The following is a 25,008-nucleotide window of genomic DNA, read 5'->3' on the forward strand; positions in this document are numbered from 1 at the left end:
CCTGTGAAATCCTCCCTGGCCTCGGAGATTTTAAATTGTTTCAATCTATATTTTCTTTGTCTTTTATGCTTCTAAAGCTTCACATCCAATAGCCACATTTGTATCCAAAGCATGGATTTTTAAAAGTTTGACAAAGCTGATCCCGTGGATTCAATTTCCATAAATCCCTTAAAGTGTCTGACCAACTTTTCTCATTTTGCAAAAACGTCTAACAAAATCACAGGGGAAAACAATTGTTCTTGACATCACAACAGTTTAATATGTTAACTTATTCATTAAATTGTGCTTCACATCAATGGAGATCCTCAGTTCTACAAACTATCATTTTTTAAATAGCAATAAGGGTTGATAATGTCACAATACAATCTCCTAGTACCCGAGTTCATACATATTATTACACAGAAACGAAAGGAAATATCTCTTAGGTGAAATAATTTACTATCTATTGAATAACTAACTATCTTTACATCTAAAATGGGGCACCAGATAAAAGTCTAGACTTTTCTTTCCAACATTTTCATCTTTGATACATTAAATGAAAAATAATGCAAAACAAAACCCAGAAAGTACTTCCAGGGGACCAAAAAAAAAAAAAGGAAAGGATAGAAAAGGAAAGAAAAGACAGCCACGTGATCAAAAACAAAAGAAATGACAGGTTGGTGGAAGGCAAATATGGCAATAACTAAATCACACAAACTCTGCTTCCTTAGAACATGGTTTTTCCCTGGCAAGAACTGAGGTTTTTCAGCACTGACATCTGGCCCTTTGATGAGTTCCCACCAGTGCAGCAGAACATGGACCGTGCAGAGGCTCCACTTCATGTGTCAAAGGATGACAGTCGCAGTCTTTTTTATAGATAGCTTAGAACACAGCCTTAAGAAACAACTGTTCTTTGGTGCTCTCAGATCGGGAGTTGGGTTACCTTGAGTCCTTGTGTGCAAGTTCAGGGGCTTTTGTCTTGCAGATGTTGCTGGTGTTCATGGCAAGGCCAGTCCTCTGGAGATCTCAGCACTTCTGCAAGGTAGGTTGATTCGGCCAATGTGTGGTGTGGATGGGTCCATGTGTGTTCCATCCATGAGGCTACAAAACGCACAGGTCTCAGAACCTACCCACTTGCCCAGAAGGGCTCATTCAAAGTTGTAGGAGAACTAATTCGTTCAGATGTGTCCAGGTGAAATGTAGTGAGAGGATGGAAGGATTACTTTTGGTAGAGAATGGAGGAGGGGGATGAAGGAGGTGACTCGAGAAGGAAGCCCTGCATGCTCCCCAGAGGTGACACAGTCAGGTGCAGTCGTCAGCCTCAGCCAGCCCTGAGGCCCAGCCAGGAGATGTTCAGTGGGAGTTCTGATGTTCAGTGGAGGCGCACTAACCATGGAAATAGAAAGCCTTGGAGACAGGCTTTCTGTGATCTGATCGGATCAGGGTATTCTTTGCCTCAGTCCACTCCAGCTTTCCCTCTGACCCGACCCCTCCCACGCATTCAGCCTTTATTTCAGTCCCTAGAATGCTGTCAGTGCTCTGGTCCTGTTTCATGAGCCTCATGCTCTTGTCAGCTATTTCAAATGGTCCAAAGACTTATAGTCCACGTGTCTCCACTCTACCCATCTTCTTGAGGACAGAAACTGTATGCCATTTTTAAATTTTTCAATATTTCCTGACACATATTCGATTCCTTGTCTTTTTGCCTTTCAAAGACCTGCTTCCCTTTGAGGAGCCCTATTATCTCCTCCATAGTTACTCCTACTCTCCCTAACCCCCACCCCTGCACGATCCCATTATACAGGACTTCCTTCTCAGCTAGAAGTCATGGCTAGAGAGTAATCCAATAAACTCTGTGTGAAGACGTTAGCCTGTGACAGCCACTGCTGCATTTCCTCTCTCTGGCAAATGTGCAAGGGTGCAAGGGGACTCATTTAACACCAAATAAAACCTTTAAGAACCAAAGTAGTAAGTTGCTGATAAAATTCCAGAGACCTGGGGAAGAAGTAGAGAGGAAGGGAGATGTTTTTGAGCAGGGGTTCTATTGATCATCCCTTACACCTAACTATTCAGGCTGTTACTGATTCTGTATATTTCTGACACTGAGCTTCCCTAAGGAGTTGTGAGCATGTTCCCTCAACCTTCATCTTGAATCAGTCTGGAATTGTCTGGGGGTGAAGAGCCAGCATGAGGTGTTTGAACGTCTGTGCTTCTCAGTCTCCCCTGAAACACTGCCCGTCTCTTGGACATTTCACTCCTAATGAGATGATTCCTCACTGGAGGCAGGGGTTGTGAGCCAACTCTGTCAGTCTCCTTGGCATCTTCTAAGTCACTGCAGTTCTACAAGAAGGTAAGGAAAGACATAAATCAATAAAGACTTAGATTTAATATTCTTGCAATTCCCAATCCTGATACTGATGCTGAGCAGTATAAAGTCGTAGGGAAGGCTATGAAGACAGGACTGGGGCTCTAAGCAACTTCCCTGTTAATAAACTAGAAATAAGAAATCTTTTAACATCTCTGAATCTCCCAGAGATTGGAAACTACCAGATGGAATAATGAACAGAGGTCCTATGTATCTAGTATACAAGAAAGTCGTGAAGATCAAATGGGATACTAAATGTACAAATGTTTTGAAGGCATTAAATACCATACAAAATTATGAATTTTAATCTTTTCCTTTGCAAAACATATGATGAAATAGATAACTGCAAAAAGCACTTGAAATATTTTTTAATTCTCTTTTGTGTCAGAGACTGATAGTTTTATCAGTATTAATTTTCACATTGTTTTTTTTTTCATAATAGAACCCTCCCCCCATTTATCAAGGCACATGGCAACCAATAATGAAGACATTTCTTGGCTTCCTTTGTGTTTAGTTGTAGCTAATCGCTAGGTTCTAGCCAGTGAGAGATGAATGGAAGTGATATCTGCTACTTCCTTCCACGTCCTCTCTGCTGTCTGAAATACAAATGAGATGGCAGGAGGCAGGAGCCTCAGCAGTCACTTTGGATTATGAGGATGGAAGGTACATGTTAGTAAGAAAGAGCAACAGGAAGGGGGCCTGGGCTCCTTTAATGTCACTTACCAGAGCTATCCAACCAGTTTGCCTTTTAAATGAGAGGACAATGGCTTTGATCTCATTGAGGTCAATTATTTTGAATTTCTCTCTTAAGGTAGCCAAATAAGAATCTTATCCTGTGGATTTAATATTTGTTGTCTGTTGATCTATGCTCATCTCCTTGCCAGATCTACCTTAAGTAGACTTTCTTCCCCATATAAATACTATCTCTACTCAGACTTTTGAACAAGTCCTCATATCAAGTCAACAAACCCTTGCTTGATTCAACTGTGACAAAGTAACCTCCTTGAGATGATAAGAAACACATAGCAGGGCAGCCTGGGTGGCTCAGCGGTTTAAGCCCCTGCCTTCTGCCCAGGGCATGATCTTGGAGTCCCAGGATCGAGTCCCACGTCAGACTCCCTGCATGGAGCCTGCTCCTCCCTCTGCCTGTGTCTCTGCCTCTGTGTGTGTGTGTGTGTCTCTCATGAATAAATAAATAAAATCTTTTTAAAAAAAAGAAACACATAGCATACATGATATCCTTAGCTGTTGCTCAACACTGATTGCTAACGTTATTAGTTATTAGAAGGAGTATCCAAAGAATTCTCAGGGCAGATTTTCTCTGGTTACCAAGAGTAGACTGCCAAAAAAAGAAAAAAAAATCAAAAGGAGACAGAGGAGATAGTAGGCCCTTTAGTATGATAACTTAAGCACACACACAAACATGCACACAAGGCCACCCCATTCCAATCTGGGGCTGCCCTTGTCAAGAGAAGGGAAGGAATGTCTACCTGGGAGTTGGAGTCAGTAGGATGTGGAAGTCCCTCTTGGGCTTTTAACACCAATGTATCAGGAATTGATTTGGTTTTGGATCTTAAAGCTGACTCCCCATGGATCCCAAGGCCCAGAAGTCTTCTGTTGACATCCCTTCTCTGAGAGTCACTCAGCATGTAGGTGTGCAGTCAATTTTTGAAGAACAAACTGTGTCCCTACCTCTTCATTTCTATCAACATAGGACCCCAGGGATATGACAAGCGAGCAGCTTTAGAATGAAATGATATGAGGGTGGAAGCCCATGTCGGTCTTTTTAATTTGCTCAGCACTGGCCTCGGGCCAACACAAAGAGATGGTTTCTCCTCTGAACATCCTGATATCTGGTCTCAAGTGGAGCACCATACATCACGCCTTCAGCGGCAGGCTGTGGAGAGCCTTTTGATATAAATCCCGAGATGCCTAAGGAACAGTGTGAAGTTAGCAGAAGCTGCCTCCAAGTCTCAGCTATGCATGAATTCCCTGCCAAAAATTTAAAGTGAGTTTAAAAGAAACAATCTGAATGCTTTCTAACTTGTTTTGATTTTCTACATGACAAAACACTGGATTGTTATTGTGTGTGCATGTGTGTGCGCGTGAGTGTATGTGTGTGTCACAGTGGCAGACTGAAGGATAATTTGCAGCTCTGCCATTCTAGGCAGAACATTAGATCTTAACATCGAAATGCAAAGAGAGAGAGAGAGAGAGAGAGAGAGAGAGCTGCTCATTAATTGTAGCCTTAATCGTCTTCCCTCTCTATCTCAGGAACAAATTGTCAGTAAGGGAAAAGCTAATATTTTGTGAGTCTAATTTCTACCAGCTAGCAAGCAATATTTACTTGGTCCCTTTAGTATGTATGTCTCGAAAAGTGTAAGAGCCTAAAAAGTAATCGATCTCTCAGCTTGTTGGTGGGTCAGGGATGTGGAGAGGGCTGGACTCACCCAAGGCAGCATGGCTCTGGGTCACTGCCGGCTTGGTGCTGTCGCAGCTGTACCACACACGTGGGTTAGAGACCAATCCTTCAGGGTTATAATAGCTGGCTTCTTGCATGATTGGCAGGAAGCTTTTATCCCACATGGAAAACATGATGGAGTAGAAAGAGCTTGCACTCTGCAGTCTGCCAGGCCTGGCATACAATCCAGGAGGAAGCTACTTATTGTCTGTGGGTTTCACTTTTCTTATCTACGTAATTGGGCCTAATAATATCTACCTTGTTGTGAACAGATTTAAAGTATGAATAGTCTCCCACAGTAACTGACACAAGGGAGGTCCCCAATAATGCCTTCCCTCACATGGCAGATGAAACCAAGGGTAGTGAGAGAAGCATCAAAGCCGCTTCTCCAAATCTCTCTGATGGAGACACTGGGCTCCCCTCTGCGCAGCCAGGCACTCTATGAATGCTTGTGGGTTGATTGACTCTCAACCCCAGAGAGAGTATTCTGGAGGCTGAGACGTGGCTTATGTAAAGCTGGCTTAAACATCAAACATGCTAGATATCAATGAAATAGGCTTTTCAATCTGATTTAGGGGTTTCAGTCATTTTGCCTTGAGCTCCTTGAAAGGATTGATCAGATCAATGTTGTGAAACTTTCTACCCACTCTGATCCAGCTACTGAATGCCAGGCAAGGGCTTTCTATTCCCTTTTCCATACTTCTCCCCTTATTATTCGATGAACTTTGTGTTATTGTAGTTGTGACTGGGAAAATTTGAAAATAAGAAGCAATTGGCAATGCAGCACATTTTCCCTTCCTGCTTTATACACTCCAGCCAAGCTGCCAGCTACAGCCACAGCCTAACAACAGGTGAAGATTCCGTGGGTAGAAGAAAGTTACCAGGCTGGAGATACTCAAGATGTTGGGAGGTAGAGTCTGTCTAAACTCCTGGGACAACCAGCCCACTGAGTTCCTCTGTGTCTCCTGGCCTAAACTGGCTATCATTTATTTAGTGACCTTGAAGATCTTTTGCACTTGGGCTAGCTAAGCTCCTAATTTTTGGGCCAAATTTGTTTTAAACATCTTTGCCTCTGTGACAACAGAATTTCAAACTTGTCAGTACCATATCAAAGATGATGCCTGCACCAAGGAGGTAAAATGCAAACATTCCTGAAAAAAACTAAAAGTTCTGAAACCTGTTTGGAGATTTGAGACGTCATTTAGTTATCCTCCTGCTTTTCTCCCCCCTTTCATTTATTAGTCAGTTCTTTTCGAATGAAAATAAAATCGATACAGTGTGATCTCCTTAGGCATTAGTTAATAAGCATATTTTCTCCTAAATGGTAGGGACCAACACTCATTTCTCAGGGGCCTGGCACATCTGTCCTGGTTCCACTAGCTGTTCCCTAAAAGATAGGGAGAGGAAGCGTGGCTCCGGGCTAAGACGTAGGGGCTTTGTGGGGTGCGAGTCTCCAGTGATGGCCAGGAGTAGGGTAATCTTGTTTAAAAACAACCGCAACAACAAAACACTGGCTACTTAGGATTTAAACCACATTCAAACAGGGTTTAAGACAAGAGCCAACAGCCAAGTGAGGGTTGGCATAAAACCTCATCTAAGGGCTGGAAGGGACTTCTTTCTCTCTCTCTCTCTCTCTGGACAGACCAGTATTTCCATTACAGAGACAGTGTGAAACAGACCAGTTTTAGCAGAACATCCAAGTCATAGTCTGGCTTTTTATGTGTGCCTCTGTGGGTTCCCATGGTGCTGCAAAGGATATTTTCAACAACTGTTTCCTTTCTGGTGCTTCTCTCCTTGCCCTCCTAAGGATGTCTCTCTTGGATTCATTCCTACCCTACTTAATATCACAGATTGAACAATGTCAGGGAAAAAAAAGAAGACAGATCATCTCCGGCTGGATAAAGATGAAGACAAAGAGGAAGCAGGTGTCCAAATCAAGCCACATACAGCCAGATGTCCTCAGAATGGCCCATCGTCCTCCAAGGTAACCAGCGCCACAGAAGGTCAGTGCACCTGCTCGTCCTTCCCCTCCCGAGGAAGGAGATGGCAGGGGGTCACCATCTCACCACCTGGCTGTTGTAGTCCTCAGTGACTGCCCTCTCCGTGTTCCCATCCTCTTTGGGCCACCGGTGGCCCCTATGCTCCCGCTGCAGCCTGCGCTCCTCCCGCCTCTTTTGCCGGTCCCTCTGGTGTTCTAGCTGCTTGGTGTGGTGGTAGCGCTGCTGGAAGAGATCTTTTGCGTACTCGTAAAGCTGCACATCAAGGAAGTTGAGCTCCTCGATGTGCTGGCGGGCGCCCTCGTTGATGTCCACGTTGGAAGCCCGCGTGATGTTGAACTGCGTGAACGGGGAGATAAACTTGAGGTTGAATGTCCTCTCGAAGAGAAACTGTGTCTTCCTCTGGAATTCCGTGAGCCCGAAGAAGGCCATGTTCTTCAGGTTGTTCTTGGCACTCTGCAGCAGGATGGTGTTCCTCTCGCTCTCGTTCATGAATGTCAGGTTGTAGCAGCCCACCAGGCTGAGGTCGGCCAGCATGCGCACCTGCCGGTTGTTGGCCAGGTTGTAGGGACAGTCCATGAACTCCCGCAAGCTGACCCCAGACCAGTCGTCCCCGGGGTAGCAGGTAGGCAGCTCATCGGGGGTGGGGCTTCTCCCATCACACATGTGGAGGGAGGTTTTCCACGTGGCCCCCCTCTGGACGTGTTTCCACTCGCTCAGGTATCGTGACACCGGATCCCGTAACATGGTGATGTAATAGAAATTCCTGGAAGAAATGAGAAGGAAGAGCATCAGTCTCTGACAACTATGGCTCTGGGATTCTCTACCTCCATAGTGTTTATATCAGCACTGAGTCAACGGGCTCTTCTGCCAAATGCTCCCGCGAGAGTGGTTCCCTGGATTTGTACCTATCAGGCAAAATGTTCCATATGTGCATATTTTCATAAACATGCATGGACCAGTTTTCAACACCATTTGTTGGGTGTTTCCTCGCTGCTCCAGTGTGGGGAGAGATGCAGTGGGGGGAAATAGGTGATTCGTTCATTCAGCAGTTCACTCGCTGATAAATTGCTACTGGAAATAATAATACCTTACATTAAGAAAACACACCATGATTTTTGAAAGTTATTCCTCCACCGATATTTTATTTGTAGCAGATGTGGGACTGTGTGATAGGGAAACATGCAAGGAGGCGTAGTGATTTATCCAAGGTTCTGGGACTAAAGAGGGCAAACCTGGAAGCCAAGGCTCCCTAGTGTTTTCCATTTACACTGCTATTCTGGATTACAAGGTAGGTGGAGCTGGAGGGAGGATGTGTTGTGTGTGGAGATCAATATTTACTGGGCACCTACCATGTAGTGGGACATGAGAGATGCCTTATGATACCAACACCGATAATCTTCAACACAACTTCATGAATGGGTTTATTGTTACTTCTTTTTTTTTCTTTTAAAGCTGAGAACCTAGAGACTGAGAAAGGTGAAAATATAGCCCAAGATCCTAGAACAAATTAATACTTGAACTGCAATGGAGCCTAGGTCTATTGATTTTAATGCCTCTGTCTTTTCCTGTGCAGCATATTGATATTTTAAAAACAAAAATACAAGTAGTATTTACTGAATGCATATCGTCAGGTACTGTGGTTATTATAATCACAGGTCTTACCTAATGGCATCAGATGGAACATTGAGAAGAAATATATTTTTTTAATGGTTAGATTCAGAATGATCCAGTAAAAGATCAGAGTGCTTCTGGCTTCGAGGGGCAAGAAAAGTGTAAAGAAGCAAGAAGAGAGTTGGAGAAGTCGACAGGTAAAGACACAACACAAAGCATTAGAGGAGAGTAACTATTGATTTAAAACAAGGAAAATCCTTCCCATAATTTGAACAGCCTGCCAATGGAGTGGGCTGCCCACCCTGCCACTGGCACCAGGAGTGACACTCCGAGTTCCCCTGAGCAGACAGATGATCCTGAAGAGCTCTGAAAGGAACACTGGGCTTCCCTTTGCCAAGCTAAACTGGATTCTTAAAAAAAAAAAATTAATACCCAGTAAAAGCGATGACAAACATAAAGGCTTTAAGGATGTAGTGCTTTTTATGCTGCTTTTTAAAAAAGAATCAATGAACTATAATATTTAAAACTACACATTTACTATATTTGGTTATTTTGAATGTCTAGCCAGACAGTTTTGAAATGTGCTAAGGGAACTACAATATCTTAAGAAACGCTAGCTTCTCCTTAAATTAGAAAGAACGTGCTGAAACTGCCACAGACAGGCCAGCTTGAGCCTTTGCTTTGCCAATCATCATTTTACATTACTCTGTTGTCTTTTGCGGTGACAGAATGACAATTCCATCAGTGGAAGGAAATTTCCCGAAAGGTCAGTAAGGAAAGCAGAAAAGTACTGACACAGCTTCTGGGCTCCACAAGGAAATGTCAACGGGCAAGTTTTGTTTAGAGTGGGCATTACTATAGTTGAATATTATATGACAGGTCATTATTAATCCTGCTTTGGTCCTATGTCAGGACTTGTTCATGTTTCAATTTTACAAGCAGAGACTGATTTTTATTTCACAAAGCAATTGCATAATAAATATAGAAACACAATAACAATGATAGTGATGGGACTCAGGTGGGTTAAGGATGCCAAACAAATCAAGACAGAGGAATTTTAATCAAAGAGATCTTTGCACTGAGTCAAAGAAGACCACAGATGGAAAATTTATAATTTTCCTGTTAATTGGGCAAAAACAGATAACACAAAAAAAGGATTTAAGGAAAAAAGATGATGACAGTCAATTTGATAAGTCTCAACCTCATTCGTGTATCTCAGATTTAGAAACAATCCAGATTTTTAAAATAATCATAAGAGCTGGAGGATTTTAGGGGCAAAAATCATAATGGGTTGGGACATATAAAGGCTTAACCAGAACCTGCTTCTGGAATCTTGGTGGCTTTTGTCTCACTCGGGAAAAACTGGCCATAGAATTCCCAGGGCCTTCATTCCTTTGAAAACTGACATGGTCTCAAAGCTGACCAAAGCTGGCTTGGTTTAGGACGGCATTGGTTTCAAATTTAAGCTCATTCAATTTAACATTGTACTTGACAATGACTAGCCAAATGGTAGGATGATGTTTCCATAAGTAAAATAAGTCCCAAATGTCTGCAAGTTCAACCAGCCAAATAGATAAGAGATCAATTTGTAAGTAAAACTCTGACATCAAAGACACAGAGATGTACTGGTGGGACATTTATATTGGTAAAGTACAACCTTGTCCCATTTCATGGTTTGGAATGGAGTGGCTCATAGCATTTGGGCATCACTTTAGTCAGATATAGTCTTGTGTATGCTTGGTCTAATTGCTTAAATTCTGACAAGGAGTAAAATAGATAGTTAGAAAAATAGTAAAAATAAACCAACACTGTTGAAGAGTACTCGATTATTGGAGAAGGAAAAAAAAAACACTTAAAATTGATCAATTGTATAATTTTTTCTCATTTCTATTTTTTTCTCTATTTTCATATGCTTCTCTACTTTCAGACAAAGAACTGCAAAGATCACTATTGAAATGATGTCGACGTCCAGGCCACACACCCAGTGGTTGCTATGTACAGGCTTGCTCCAGTTTCATAAATCTGCTCACTCCAAAACAACGTGAACTCATTTACTTCTATTCTCCAAAGTCCTGATTCAGTTTCTAGGGAGAAGTCTTAGAGGGTTGTGTACTACTTAAATTTGCAGGTTTCTTTTTCACTGTTCAACAACACAATGGAAGGTAAAACAAAGCACAGAGAAGGACAAGCACCCCCCTGCCCCCCACCCCCAGCAAAGGAATTTGTTAATTCTACCATCGTTAATTGAGCCTGGCATTTGCCAAGCACCCAGAGCAAGACATCAGGGATTAAGAGATTACTAACACATTGCCCTCAAGGGGATCACCGGCACCCAGGGATTTTGGTGCAGTGAAAGAAATGCTAACTACCCCATTAAGGGAATGTTCTACCAATCTCCTGGGACCAGAGCAATCTCCAAGACAGATAACTTTATTTGTTGGTGACAGCGTCCTGTCAGCAGGTCAGCTGCTTGCCACCTACTTCACTGAGAGTTTTGGGTGAATTCATTTAAGAGTGTCTGCAAAGCAATTGCAGCTCTTTAGAATTGTCATTCTTGTAGCCCCAGCGTAATGATGGCAGATGCCTGTGTACTCGGGAAGATCAGGAAGCAGAGCACTTTGGTTAGTTCAATGACGGCCTTAACTGATAATGATCAGATGGGCCGTCGTGGAGGACTGAAGTTCAGAGACACAGAACACACACTCTTTCACGGCTGCTTTAGAAGCACTTTAGCATCTTGCTCTGCTGTGAGGCAATGGTATTATGCAATTCTAAATGCAGCCCGGAGGCTTGAGTGGCCTTCCCTCCGTCTCTGCTTTGTCCTTTGCTCATTTGCATCCTGCTTCCTGGTCTTTTCTAGTCCAGCTCAAGCCTCCATATCCTTCTTGCCTGACTTTTTCAGTCCCTGGCATCACTTACTGCACTTTTAACTCGCATGTGAATGTCTTGGTCACCTCTACTCTCTGATCTCCTCTTTGATAACCGGACTCGGGCCTCATGTCCCAGAACACTTCACACAACGTCCTGCTCACGGTGGATGTTCAACATCCGATGCTGCATAAAAGAAACTATCATTGTCTAAGATAAATGTATTTGAATGACTAAGGTTCATATATTGCCTTTGGTAAATACACCTTTCTTTCCTTTCCTAAAACTAATCTGATATTATTTTTGACTCTAAAATAGGTGACAAGAGTAAAAAGAGACATAATCTATGAGTGTATCCATCATTTGATGTGATGGCCCACATGCAGAGATAGTCAACAGAGACTTTGGGTAAAAAGTAGAGTGATTCAAACAACAGGTAATTAGTAGCAATGAGGTGGCTTTTTAAAAATGTGAAGCTTACTAGTTTTCTTCCCTATTGCTTCAAGAACCTGTATTTCACCAAGCAGTTTATTGTATAATTGCTCATTTCTTTAATTAGCAAGCCATTTAATTAACACACGCTTATCGAGGGTTTGTTATGTGTAAGGATCTGCTCTAGCAAACGTGGAGAACATAAAAAAAAAAAAAAAAAAAAAAAAGAATAAAACGCCCTCAAGTGTTGTGAGTGTAAGGATGGTAGATTAGAAAAAGGCACTCGGGGGATCCCTGGGTGGCGCAGCGGTTTGGCGCCTGCCTTTGGCCCAGGGCGCGATCCTGGAGACCCAGGATCGAATCCCACGTCGGGCTCCCGGTGCATGGAGCCTGCTTCTCCCTCTGCCTATGTCTCTGCCTCTCTCTCTCTCTCTCTCTCTCTCTCTCTCTCTGTGACTATCATAAATAATAAATAAAAATAAATAAATAAAAGGGAAAAAAAAAAAAAGAAAAAGGCGCTTGGTAGCAAGCTATGAGGTAAGGAGTGGGCAAGTGATATTTAAGAAAGTAGTTAAGAATGTATAGGGAGCAGTGGTCAAATTCGATCAGGAAGTTCATGTTGTACATTTCACAAAATGTTTGTTCTATAAATGAATGAATGGTAGGAGGGCATAAGCTGGAAGAGGATGCTGAGACCAAGTGGCCATGGGCTCTGAATTCAACTGTCTATTGCTAAAATGGGAAAAGCATTGATTTAGGAAGATTCATTTAGCAACAGTGTTCGGGATAGACAGAAGAAAGCAGAGCCAGGACAGGTATTTGGTAGCTGTGGTGAAGGGCCAGCAGGAGAGAGCCCGGAACCGTTGGTGCTAATGAGGAAGAATCAGGGACAGGTTCATACCATACACCCATCTGACATCATTCTCTCCCCACTCAGCATTGCCAGCTTCCTCCAAACTACCTTTTCCTCCTCTGTATTTTCTTCTTCCCTTCTACCTAATTCCTCCTTCTCAATTCCTCAATGAAAGAAGACAGAGCTAGTATGTTCATCAAAATGGCAGAATGAGGAATATACCTGTGGAATGACCCTGCCTGTGGTGATTAAAACAAATATTCACTTTTATGAAGCTATCGCTTGCCTAGCCAATGAAAACACATCTGGAAGAGCCTACAAAATGCTATGTTCCCAGGGGAGATTTAATAAATGTATTCCTTCCACCACTAGCCTAGCCCTAGTAAAATTAAGCAACAGAATTAGAATCTCCAAGGTTCAAAGTTCTCTGCATTGAGAAAAACCAGCTCAAGTAGAAATGCCTCCAGCCAACCTTCTGTGATGTCCTCTGAGGAAGGGATTTCTACTCCCCTGAAGTTTGTGCCACTCGTGTTTTATCTTCATTCCAGTGACCTGTGACTGCCCTATCCCTTGAACAGGCCTCATGCCTTACTCATTATCCCCCAGAGCATCTGATGCATGACCTTATACAACATGGTTGTTCAGTGTTTGTGGAATGAATAAATATTTTATCAGCTATTGTTTCATGGATTCTGATAGTCATATCCCTGGGAAACTGAACTTGCTGCCTTATCCAACAAAGGTTGCCCAGGCTAATGGTTCCTCTTAGCCCAGACCTTGTGAAATATATGGGAAATAATCCATTTCTCCACCTTCCTCTTGCCCTACAGACTTTTCAAGGAGTTTTCCCTAGATAATCAAGTTTTGCCAAAGCACAAAGAACATTGTGAGCAGTTGTAAGGTAGACCTGGGGGGTGGGGGTCATCTGAAGGAGACCCTTGGTCCTCCCATTGGAGTAGTACATACGTTTAACAGTATACATTTTAAACATAAGCTGATGTGTGTAATTTCTTTTTTTTTTTTTTTTAGGAGATGTGTGTAATTTCAAATAGTGAAACTTAGCTCCCCCTCTACCCCATTGTACTGTGCTAGAGTCATTTTCCGAATGCTCAGAATGGAATTAATTTCTCGACTCTCTTTAGAGCTGCACACTCATTATGGGCTACCCATTCTTCATTATCTCAGTAGAGTATTATCTGTGCTATACTGTATCTGATAGGGGGAACTGTGGCAGTTAGAGCTTGGCAATCAGGCTGCCCTTTGACACTGTGATGAAAAGGCCTTTTATTCAAGCCTTGAAAACAAATTAAGGAATTTAAGAATGATGTTCTAAGCAAATGGGAAATTGGGAACTATGATTGTTAAGTATGGTAATAAAGAACTTTCAGAGGCTGACAATGGTGTGTGTCAGAGCAATTGGTTCCAAGGATGTCCAGTATTGTGATGAGAAAATGGAGACATGCACATGCGGTTATCTTACTTCACACAGAAGCCACGCATCCCCCACCATGTGGCCGCCACTCCTCCCTCACGGCGACTTACAAAGCAGCCAGATCCTTCTGGCTAAGGCATCATTTTACATGCTACCCAGAGATCTTGACCCTTTACAACTGGTAAGGTAGAGAGAGAGAGGAATGATTCAGCCCATAGTGCTTCCCTTAGAGGAGAGATGCTTCTCATTCCTTTTTTTGCCAGTATACCTGCTACCTTTAAGGGAGAATATTTTAGATGTAGCTGGCCTGACTTTTTTTTTTTTTTTTTTTAAATCAGTGATTCCCCACCTTCCTCGAGTTAGAAATGTAGTACATTGTCACTGTGGAAAATATGAGCAATGCAGAACAGCAAAAAAAAAAAAAAAAGAAAAAAATTAAAATGATCTATAATGACTTCACTCCACTCAGATATAGCAGTTACTCCCAGTTAAATTCATATTTCTTTCTTTACCGATTTGAGCTCATAAATGAACATTATATTTCTAACCTGTATCTTTAAGTCAAAACTACAGAGTTGAACACTTTTTCTGTTTTATTTAATATTCTTCTATAAGAGTGTAATATTCCAATTATAGATGTACCATAATTTATGTGACTAATCTCCCAGTTTGGGACAATTAGGCTGATTCTGTTTGAAGGAAGATACATATAAACAATAATCTGGTGAATATCCTAAGCCATAAATATCATAAATATTTATGCTGGGAATAAATTGCTAGGAGTAGGAGTTTGAGTCGAGAATTGCCCCCATTTCACTGTCATAACGCCAAAATATAGCTGATCATAGTCAGCAGAGGAGAGGACAGGGCCGTTCTTGGGGCCTGACATCATGTGCCTACTTGGAAGCCAAGGCAGGGCTATGAAACAGGCTTCTGGCTCTGCTCCCTCCTGGCTGGACCGGGAAGGTGCCCTGCCAGGGACCTGAACCTAAGATGGATGTTCAAGGACCAGCCAGGGTGGGGTTTGTGCATGGTGGTGTGGAAACATTCTTCCAAAAAGATGTGTTTATCTTGCACTTCATGAGCAGCTGGAATATGAAATGAGAGACAAAACATTTGTGGAATCAAATCCCACTCATCAGTACCGCAGCTATATTAAAGCCGACATCTGGATCAGAAAGACGGAGGTTCCTCACCCGACTATATTGGGGCCAGTCCTCAAAGAAACAGCCCCCTAAAGCTGCAATTTTTAGCTGTCAACTAACTTTAATTATGGGAAGCCACACACGGCACTAAAGCAACCAAACAAAAGCATGAAATAAGCGGCTTCTGGACCACACTGGGCATTTCTCAGGGATGATCCTCCACCCTCCAGCCTCCCCAGAGGAAGGGGTAGTATTTATCAATAAGATAGAATTTTAAATCCTGTCACGTCGCCGCTTTATACTGACACGAATCCTAGGAGCCTCAGACTCACTAAAATGCCATGATTTTCAGGTGGTTGACATATTTGCTTTCACTTTCCCCCAAGTGGTTGCTGCAAGAATAAATTTCAGGGAATGCATGTTCCAGGGGCTTGTTTTTGCTATCTTGCTGAGTACAGTTCCTTCTAGTACAGTTCCAAATGTGCCAGGGAGGGTCCTGCTCTCATGCATTATTCAGGGACTTCCGTGATTATTTGGTTCAGAGGCGCCCTGCTTTGCGCTGCCTTGCTGGGATTTCGGTGCGAGGACGTCTCAAGGCGCTCTGCTCTGCAGAGCTGTGGTTTATGCATGTGGGCATCCACCTGAAGCCTGGAGCCGCCCCACAGTGAGATAAGGCCCAATTCCGTCTCACTTGCAGCTCTAATCCCAGCCGGGCAAAGCAGAACACCAGATAGTACACTCAGATTGTGTTATCAGGCCATGCGCGTTCAGCTGGGCTCTCTTCTTAGCTAATTTCCCAGACGCCGCTTTTAGCAAATGTGAGAATTACACAGGGTAGAAGCAACGAGGTGTTTCCATTGCAATTGTTTTGCTCTAGCCAATTTGGAAAGGAAAAGAAGTAAATCAGGATATTTAAGAGCAAGGCACGTGTTTCAATATTTAGGTTTCTATCTGACAGCTTTGATACAGATTTCCTAAAAATATCCCGGGAGCTGAAAAAAAGTCGTCTCTGTCCAGATTTTGCTGTGCTCTTCCATAAAAGATTCTTCTGAGTTAGGATTTTCCTAGACTCTGCTATCAGGACTTGGCAATCATTTTAGGATATTTCACAAAATATCTGAGAGATCCTCGCTTGATTCCATCCCTTGCCGGTTCTCGAATAAAGAGTGATTTGGAGGTCACCCAATTAGGCAATGATGGAGAAGCAAGCTAAAGTAAAGTATGCAAAGTTTCACGTGGAACAAAAATTGGTATTAATGACAGTATAAGTGGCTAACAATTTTTGAGTGCCATCTGTGTCTGGGTATGGTTAAAAGTTACATATGTCTTCATACTTTCATTAACCAGTTTCGTCAACAAAATAACCCGTTGAGTTACACAGCCTTTTAGATGATGTCAGTGATTTCACAAAGATCTCACAAAGAGTTCTGATGGTCTTCTAACCTCTTCTAGGAGTCAGGCTGTCTTAGAGATGCAGTTTGTGACGTAATGCTGTTGTGGTCCAGGCTTTGTTGAACTCAAAGCTCTAGATCCAAAGTGAGCTCTAGACCCAAAGTGAGCATCTTAGGGTGAGGGGTTTGTGGTTACCTGTGGAGAGTGAGCAGCAGGAAATGAGGGTGACACAGCATCCTGTTGGGTGGGGTGGGGTCAGGAGGCTTATCTCAACCTCTGGAGTATTTGGGTCCAGAGGGTTCTCTAGATAGTCACAGCGTAGCTGTTCAGAAACAATGCTCCTGACTCCAGCACACACACAAAACTGCATAACAAATTTGCACTTGAGCTTGAGAGACAAGTGGGAAAGTCTGCAGTGCAGCTGCATTCCTTTTTCACACTCCCGAGGAATCCAGAAGCCAAAAACTGTAGTAATCTCAGGACAATGATGGATGCTTGGAAATTGCAGTACAAGAGAATTCAGATAAGCCAAAGCCCGTGCAATGCCATAATTCTCTTCCTGGCTTTAAAATAAGTCTTTTTTGAACACAATAGTACGAAATCTCAGAAATGTGTTCAAAGGAGGTTGCTGAATCCTGAAGTTGACCTTTACTTAGGAAGATTCAAGAAAATACAAGTCAAATTCTACCCATCTGGACCCAGCAAGAGCGCATAATTTCAAGCATGTTGGAAACTTCACTTAAGGTGCACTGGAAAGACAATAGGTTGGTTGTCTCAGAAAGATCTGGATTTCAATTTTGAATCCACCTCCCTCTTCGTGTGACCTGGTTGGCTTATGTGACCTCTGGGAGCCCTGGTTTCCTCATCTAAGAGCCAGGGTATAAATGCTTACTTCATAGAGTTGCCAGAATAAATATTAAGTGTGACGGGGCCAGCAGTAGCTGATGCACAGCAGCTCCTCCACTTACATGCACAGCAGCTTCTCCACTTACATGCACACCCTCCCCTTTCAACACCTTTCCTTCCTCGATGATGATCACAGCCTCAGAAACTACCCAAGTACAGTGAAGTTTTAAATGTTAGAAAGTTGTGTTAATCACAAGAAAAAGAAAACAACCCCCCCCCCCCAAAAAAAACCAAAAACCGTGAATGCTTTTCTATTTGTAAACATGCTTACGGGTTTCAAAATACTTTCCTCTTCCTTTATTTCACTTGATCCTCAGTAAAGACTATACCATAGCAGCATTTTACAGATGAGACTGATACCCGGGGATATGGAAGGATGATCCTGAGGTAAAACAACTCAAAGGCATTGCAGTAAGACTTCTCTTTGTCTTCCTCTCCAGCCACTCTACCCATTTGTTTATTTAAAAATATTTTTCGGGGGCAGCCCAGGGGCTCAGCAGTTTAGCATTGCCTTGAGCCCAGGCCGTGATCCTGGAGACTCGGGATGGAAACCCGGGATCAAGTCCCGTGTCAGGCTCCCTGTGCGAAGCCTGCTTCTCCCTCGGCCTGTGTCTCTGCCTCTCTCTCTCTCTCTCTCACTCATGAATAAATAAATAAAATATTTAAATAAAAAAATAAAAATATTTTTTGGTTCTGTCATGCCAAACACTGTGCTAAGTTCTTAGAATGTAATGGTCCATAACATGCAGCCTGACCTCAAACAGTTGACTGTGTAGTCATCTTTGAGATCCTACACTGTTGTGTTTTGCTCCAACATAGTCAAGTTAGAATGAAAGCATGGAATTTGCACATTATTCTACAGTTTGGAGGTTTCGTTGATTTGTATATTAGCTCATATTCTCTTTGAAATCCGTGGACAAGGGAGACGGAGAAGAAACAGCCAGAAATGCCAGGATATGGATATACCTTTGGTTAATATTTAAAGTTGTAGAAAAATATCTGAAATAATTAACTGGTATTTCTAAGTAAGCAGTATTGTGGACCTCAATCTGGAGGCACATAATGCCAGTCTCTCTTTCTGTGATGCCAGCAGATCATTAGAGGTGATCATTTGAGGATTGCAAAAATGGTGATATTCTAATTCTATCATTTCTGCTTCATTTGTTAGCTGCAATGTTTCTATAAGGAGAAACTTCCCCTTACCCACTGTTTGATCCCCCAAGGTATAGTGGATATATGCAGGAAAGGTAGATGAATGTTTGACTCATGTTATTTACTGGTTTTCACAAGACTGCTTTCCTAGAATCCTCCAGAGGAGTTTTTTTGTGTGTGTGTGTGTGTCATTTGTTTTTTGTTTGTTTTCATATTATTATTACCTTGTGAATCTAAACAGAGTGAGTTTCAAGACATTGCAGGCATTATACCTATTTGATGTTCAAATTATGTACTTTTTGGCCAGCAGGAATTTATTCAAGATAGAACCTGAGTTCCTTTATACAACCCTTGTAAGCCCCTTATGCATATTTTTAAAGGATCTTGAACATCGCAAAAGTTCCATATTAACAAAGACCAAGAAAGATGGGGAGTGAGAGCCGGAAATATGCCCCCGTTCCTACAGAACAAAGTGATTGCTGCTCAGTCTCTCCTGGCCATCGCCACCCCTCTCGGTCCCCACCAGGCAGTGTAACTGCTGCTTGTGCTAATTATACCTGAACATTGAGAGGGAAACAGACCAGAAACCATCTTTAAATTTCCTATGTCCTATCTAGTCCCAAACATCAGGATTTTTGCTTTAATTTCTTCGTCTTAAATTAAATATCATGTGTACATATTTTCCTCTGTGCTAGGAACAATAACCAGGACTAGTGATTCACTTGTGACTGGATGCCAATGTCCCTCCACAAACTGATCTAGGAGAAACCAAATTATGCTGGAAGTTAACTCAGAGCTCCGATCAGGTTCTCTCCAATATCCACTGATTCCCTATAACAGCCTGAGCACCTTCCAGAAGCCCAGCCTATCATGTGGACACTCCATGGGATCTTCCAGCTGTAGTGGACTCTAAAGCCCCTCTGTCATACTGCCTAATTAGTAAAGCAATGACAGAAATTTAGAAAAGTATATGCACGATAACTTAAATCTCCCAGGAAAAAAATCAATTCGTTCTGTCTAAACTTTGCCTTGGGTGTTCCCTTCATCAATTCAAGTGTGCAGCACGATAACCTAAAGTTGCAAATATTTTTCTTCAGGCAATTGAAGCATCAGAGAGGTAATAGCTTTCAACATGCATTTCTTAGAGATTTAAAAACACTCAAATGAGGACACTTATTTTCCCACTTTACTCTGCTATATGTAAATCAGAGAAAATAGTCCTTATGATGTTCCAAATAAATGTAGCTTGGGGTTGCTAGAGTTAGCTTTACCTTCAGGCAATAAATACCTGGATTTAAAAAAGGGGACGCATCCCCTAAGAAGCAGAATAATATAACTGTAACGCCTTTGCTTTGTGAACTTCCCTAAACATACCACCTCTGCATTTATTATTTCTCTTGGTGATAAGAATCTGAGTTTAATAATCAGTAAAGAAGTAGTCTGTCTTTTAAAAATTGACACCGCTCCCGTCTGAGTCTTGCATTGAAATGATGTGAAATATGCTGATGTTAATCTCAAATGAGAAACAATTCAAAGCCATAACGCAAGCAAACAAATGTAACCAAAAAGAGAGAAAGAGAAAGAAAAAAAAAAAATCAACAGAAAACCAGCTGAAAGCAGTTCATCAGCTTTAAGTTTAGTTTTTATTACAGCCACAAGAGGGCTCTCAAATCTTTCCAAACACTAGGTAAGTGCTGAGAACTGTTTTTCTAGTAATTAATTTCCACAAATCAATACTACCTATTAATGTACATTACAGAGACAAGCTACAGACTTCTGACACTTCATGCTCAAGTTAAAGAGAGAATATCCTATAAAAATTCTAGGGGCCTGCAGAGATTGTAAGTCAAAACCAAAATGAGTTGCACCTGTGATTTCCTGTGTCTGCTCTAGCATAAAAAATCCCAACACTGCACATTTCATCAAAGGTTAAAACTGAATTTGAAGCACTGTGTACATAATGGAATACATTGACCTCCAATGCATTTTAAAGGCTGTCTGCCTCCTTCCACCACATCATGCACCCCCAAAACAGCCAAGGAGGCTGATACACAAAAGTTAAAATGCAGTGACCCTTTCCTGGGGCCCAGTGGGAGGGTGGGGGTGGTAGTTGCTAGAGTCATTAGTTCTGGAGGGTTTTAGTTCATGCTGAGAGCTTTAGGGTGTTGATGTTTGCAGCCTACACTACAAAAGACGCTGGACAAAAGAGGGTATTTTAACTCTCCGTTAAGCCAGAAGGTAGGGGTAGGATCTATTAGTGGCACTTGGGCAGAAAAGGAGGTTTCGGCAAATGAGAACAGTCTGGAAGGTCCGCTTTCTCCAAAGCTCTAGCAAAAGAGAATGCCACCTATCACGCCTACCTCAGGCAAAATATGGGAACAGAACAGAAGTGCTCCTAAAACATTGTGTCAGACTCATTAAAATATCAAAATCATCCTTGTACAAACTCAGAAAGCCCCTCTGAGCTTTGATATGAAATGGCTTTTGATAACTGCCTTTTCTCTAACGGTAACATAGTTCCAGTGAAGGGTAAGGATTGGTAACAGCTTTATTGCCATAGGGCAGGAGTATTTCCAAGGCATTTTGGGGGATGCAGACCTTCTCGTTCTGGACACCTTATTCTAGAACTGGCAACACAAGATGGGGGGAGGGGGGCGGGGTGGACACCAGCAAGGACAGAGCAATTGTCCCTCCTGATCAGTTTCCACACATTCATTTATTCTGAAATTAAGAATTAGCATAGAGTAAATACCTGGTTGAAGAAGGGCCAGTGTTCTGCCTCTGACTCAGGCACCCAGGAGATGTGCTAGGGAAAAACAAATTCTCTCTCATGAATCCTATACTGCTTGGCATGTGCCCCCAATGCAGATTGAACTGAACCTTGATGTAAACTGTGTGAATTTTTAAGTAACATTCTTTAGAGTTAGTGGTTCTCCAAGTTTTTTTTTTCTTTTTTTTAATTGAAGTTTAACTGACACGTAATACAGCTGAATGACCCTTGAACAGTGCAGGGGGTAGGAACACCCACCCTTAGCACACTTGAAAATCCATTTATAACTTTTGACTCCCCCAAAACTTTACTAATAGTTTACTGTTGTCCAGAAGTCCCACCTTTAACAAGTGATGAACATGTGTTTTGTATGTCATATGTATTATATGCTGTGTTTTTACCATAAAGAAAGCTGGAGGGATGCCTGGATGGCTCAGCGGTTGAGTCTGCCTTTAGCTCAGGGCCTGATCCCAGGATCTGGGATCGAGTCCTGCATTGGGCTCCTTGCAGGACTCCTGCTTCTCCCTCTGCCTATGTCTCTGCCCCTCTTTCTGTGTCTCTCATGAATAAATAAATAAAATCTTAAAAAAAAAAAAAAAGCTGGAGAAAGGAAAACGCTATTAAGAAAATCATAAGGAAGGGGAAATACATTTACAGTACTGTCCAGGCATTTATTTTAAAAAATCTGCCTGTAAGTGGTACAGTTCAAAATCCACATTGTTCAAGGATAAACTGTATTATAGTAGTTACAGGTATATAACATAGGCATACAACATTTATATACATTATGAAATGCTCAACATTATAAGTGGAGTTACTGTCTGTCAGCAAAGTCACCACAATATTATTGACTATGTTCCATATGCTTTTCTACCCCCTTGACTTATTTATTTTATAACTAGTACCTCCTTGTACCTCTTAATCCCCTTCATCTATTTCATCCATTTCCACCAATTTTTTCCTCTCTACTTTTGAGTCTGTTCTCTTGTTTGTTTCTTTATTGTTTTTTGTATTTCATATATAAGTGCAATTATATGGTATTTCTCTTTCTGTGATTTATTTTACTTAGCATTATACTCTGTAGGTTCATCCACGTTGTCACAAATGGCAAGATCTCACCTTTTTTATGGCTGAGTAATATTTCATTATAATATATATGTATATATATCTCACAATCTCAATGATATACATACATATCTCACACATCTTCTTTAGCCATTTATCTAATTAAGGACTCTTGGGCTGCCTCCATATCTTGGCTATTGTAACTAATGCTGCAGTAATATCAAGGTGCATATGTCTTTTCAAATTTGTGTTTGATTTTCTTTGGTTAAATATCTAGTAGTGGAATTGCTAAATTGTAGGGTAGTTCTATTTTTAATTTTCTGAGGAATCTCTATACAGTTTATCACATTGGTGTACCAATTTACATGCCTATCAACAGTGCATGAGGGTTTCTTTTTTCTCCACAATCTCACCAACACTTATTATTTCTTGTCTTTTTTATTCTAGTCATTCCGACAGGTGTAAAGTGATATCTCATTGATTTGCATTTCAGTGGTTTCCCAAGTTTAATTCTCAGTTTAAGTGGCAGTAGTCCCTCTGAATTTGCCTAAGTAATTTCTTTTTTGGAATTTCAAAAGGTGCCTTCTAAGAGATCACGTTTTTTTTCCGTTTTAATCCAGAATTCTACTCAAATCCTTCCTCTTTATCACTTTACATCTTATTTTTGCCATGTCCCACATGTATCCCAGGATACTTTCATTTATGCCACCTCAGAATGTTGACTTTCTCATGGGACATTGCTTGTTAAAGCATTCTGGCCATGACCTGGGATTGAAGTTTAGTCTAGGACTTAGGTGTACCCATGAGGGCCCTCAGGTTGGTCTTATCTCAGAACCCTGCCCTTCCAGAAGGCAGCTAGGACTGAGGCAGACCTTGGGAAGGAGGACATCAATCAGTAAGGAGATAGAAATGTATACTTAACCAATCCCAGGGCATTTTGTTTTTGGACAAAGCACATCTAGTCAAGTTTAATTTTTTAAAAAAAAATACATTTTGATCTGTATATTTAAAATCACTCAAGGTTATAAAGAGATGGAATTTCCCATCTCTCAGCACAAGACAAACTTTATAAACTGCATGTGTGTGCCTCTGCCCCTAAAATTCACATGTTGAAACAGTAACCCCCAATGAGATGGTATTAGAAGGCAGGGCTTTGGAGAAGTGACTAGGTTTAGATGATATCAGAAGAATGAAGCCCCTATGATAGGATTACTGTTCTCATGAAAAAAAAAAAAAAGAGACCAGAGCTTGCCCTCTTTTTAACCATGTGGGGATACAATAAGAAGACGGCTATCAGCAAACCAGGAAGAAGGTCCTTACTAGACACCAAATCTGTACCCTGATCTTGAACTTCCCAGCTTCTAGAACTGCAAGAAATAAATTCCTCTTGTTTAAGCCATCTAGTCTTTAGTATCTTATAATAACCCAAATTGACCAAGAGAGCAAAAGGTGTTTTTGAGAAAATAGGGGAACACTGGGGATCCCTGGGTGGCACAGCGGTTTGGTGCCTGCCTTTGGCCCAGGGCGCGATCCTGGAGACCCGGGATTGAATCCCACATCAGGCTCCTGGTGCACGGAGCCTGCTTCTCCCTCTGCCTGTGTTTCTGCCTCTCTCTCTCTCTCTGTGACTATCATAAATAAATAAAAATTAGAAAAAAAATAGGGGAACACTTTGTCCACCATCCTTCTCCTCTCATAGAATATCTGTTGCAACATATCTGACCATGCTAAAACCTGCTTTCTAAAGAAATTAAATGACTAAACGATCTTATGTCATGGGCTGGGGTTGGGGCAGAGTTTTTGCCGGACTATCTTTCTTAATTTAGAATTCACCAGCCCAACTGCTTGTCTTCATTAATCAACTCAAAACCCATCATTGATCTGCCATTGAGAGGAGTTATGAGTTGAATTATGTTGGTTGCCCCAAGAGATGTTGAATCCTAACCCCCAATACTTGTGAATGTGACCTTATTGGTAATCAGGTCTCTGTAAAGGATCAAGTTAAGATGAGGTCATTAGCATCTCCAGTATGGCTAATTCAGCATGGTTGGTGTCCGTGCAAAAAGGAGACATTTGGACTCAGAGACAATGTGAAAAGTGAAGACAATGTGAAGACACAAGGAGAAGATGATCATCTATAAGCCAAGGAATATCTAAACATACCAGAAACTATGAGAAAGGCGTGGAACAGATTCTTCCTCACACAGCTGGAAGGACTTAACCTTGCCAATGACTTATTTTAGACTTCTGGACTCCAGAACTATGAAACAATAAATTTCTGTTGTTTTAGCCACATAACTTTTCGTACTTTTGCTAAAACAGCCCTGGAAAACTAATGCAGGGGAGATATTTATTAGAGAAACAGAAGAACATAGTGCAGAGGAAACCCACACTAGCTAGCCACATTAATAAGCCTAGTTTTTCTCTACAAATATGGATGAACCATTAAGGTTTATGAAACATTTTAAGGAAAAAAATGAATAAACAGAGTAACTGCCTGGGAGAAATAGGCAATTTAATAAATAAAATGTATTATTATGACAATCCTGAAAAGTTATTGCATCCATTAAGTAAGAA

At 41.7% G+C, this 25,008-nt stretch overlaps 1 protein-coding gene and 1 long non-coding RNA gene across 4 annotated transcripts in view; one reads left to right on the forward strand and one right to left on the reverse strand.

Moving 5' to 3' along the window:
• Window positions 1–233: 233 nt before the first annotated feature.
• HS6ST3 (heparan sulfate 6-O-sulfotransferase 3) overlaps window positions 234–25,008 on the reverse strand; it is a 631,086-nt gene continuing 606,311 nt past the window's right edge. The window contains exons 2-3 of one of the 3 annotated variants that reach the window (XM_072782598.1): window positions 6,485–7,568; window positions 234–2,319 (exon numbers count right to left, since the gene is read on the reverse strand). In XM_072782598.1, coding sequence (XP_072638699.1) covers window positions 6,860–7,568 — 709 coding nt within the window. In that variant the 3' untranslated portion in view covers window positions 234–2,319; window positions 6,485–6,859. Of the gene's footprint in view, window positions 2,320–3,834; window positions 7,569–25,008 lie in introns of all 3 variants that reach the window. The other 2 variants (XM_072782596.1, XM_072782595.1) reach the window with 2 other exon arrangements.
• Window positions 8,277–11,951, forward strand: LOC140608305 (uncharacterized). The gene is made up of 2 exons (XR_012010327.1): window positions 8,277–8,613; window positions 10,344–11,951. It is a non-coding gene; the product is annotated as an uncharacterized lncRNA (long non-coding RNA).

This window comes from Canis lupus, chromosome 17 (assembly GCF_048164855.1).
Source record: "Canis lupus baileyi chromosome 17, mCanLup2.hap1, whole genome shotgun sequence".
Taxonomy (NCBI): Eukaryota; Metazoa; Chordata; class Mammalia; order Carnivora; family Canidae; genus Canis; species Canis lupus.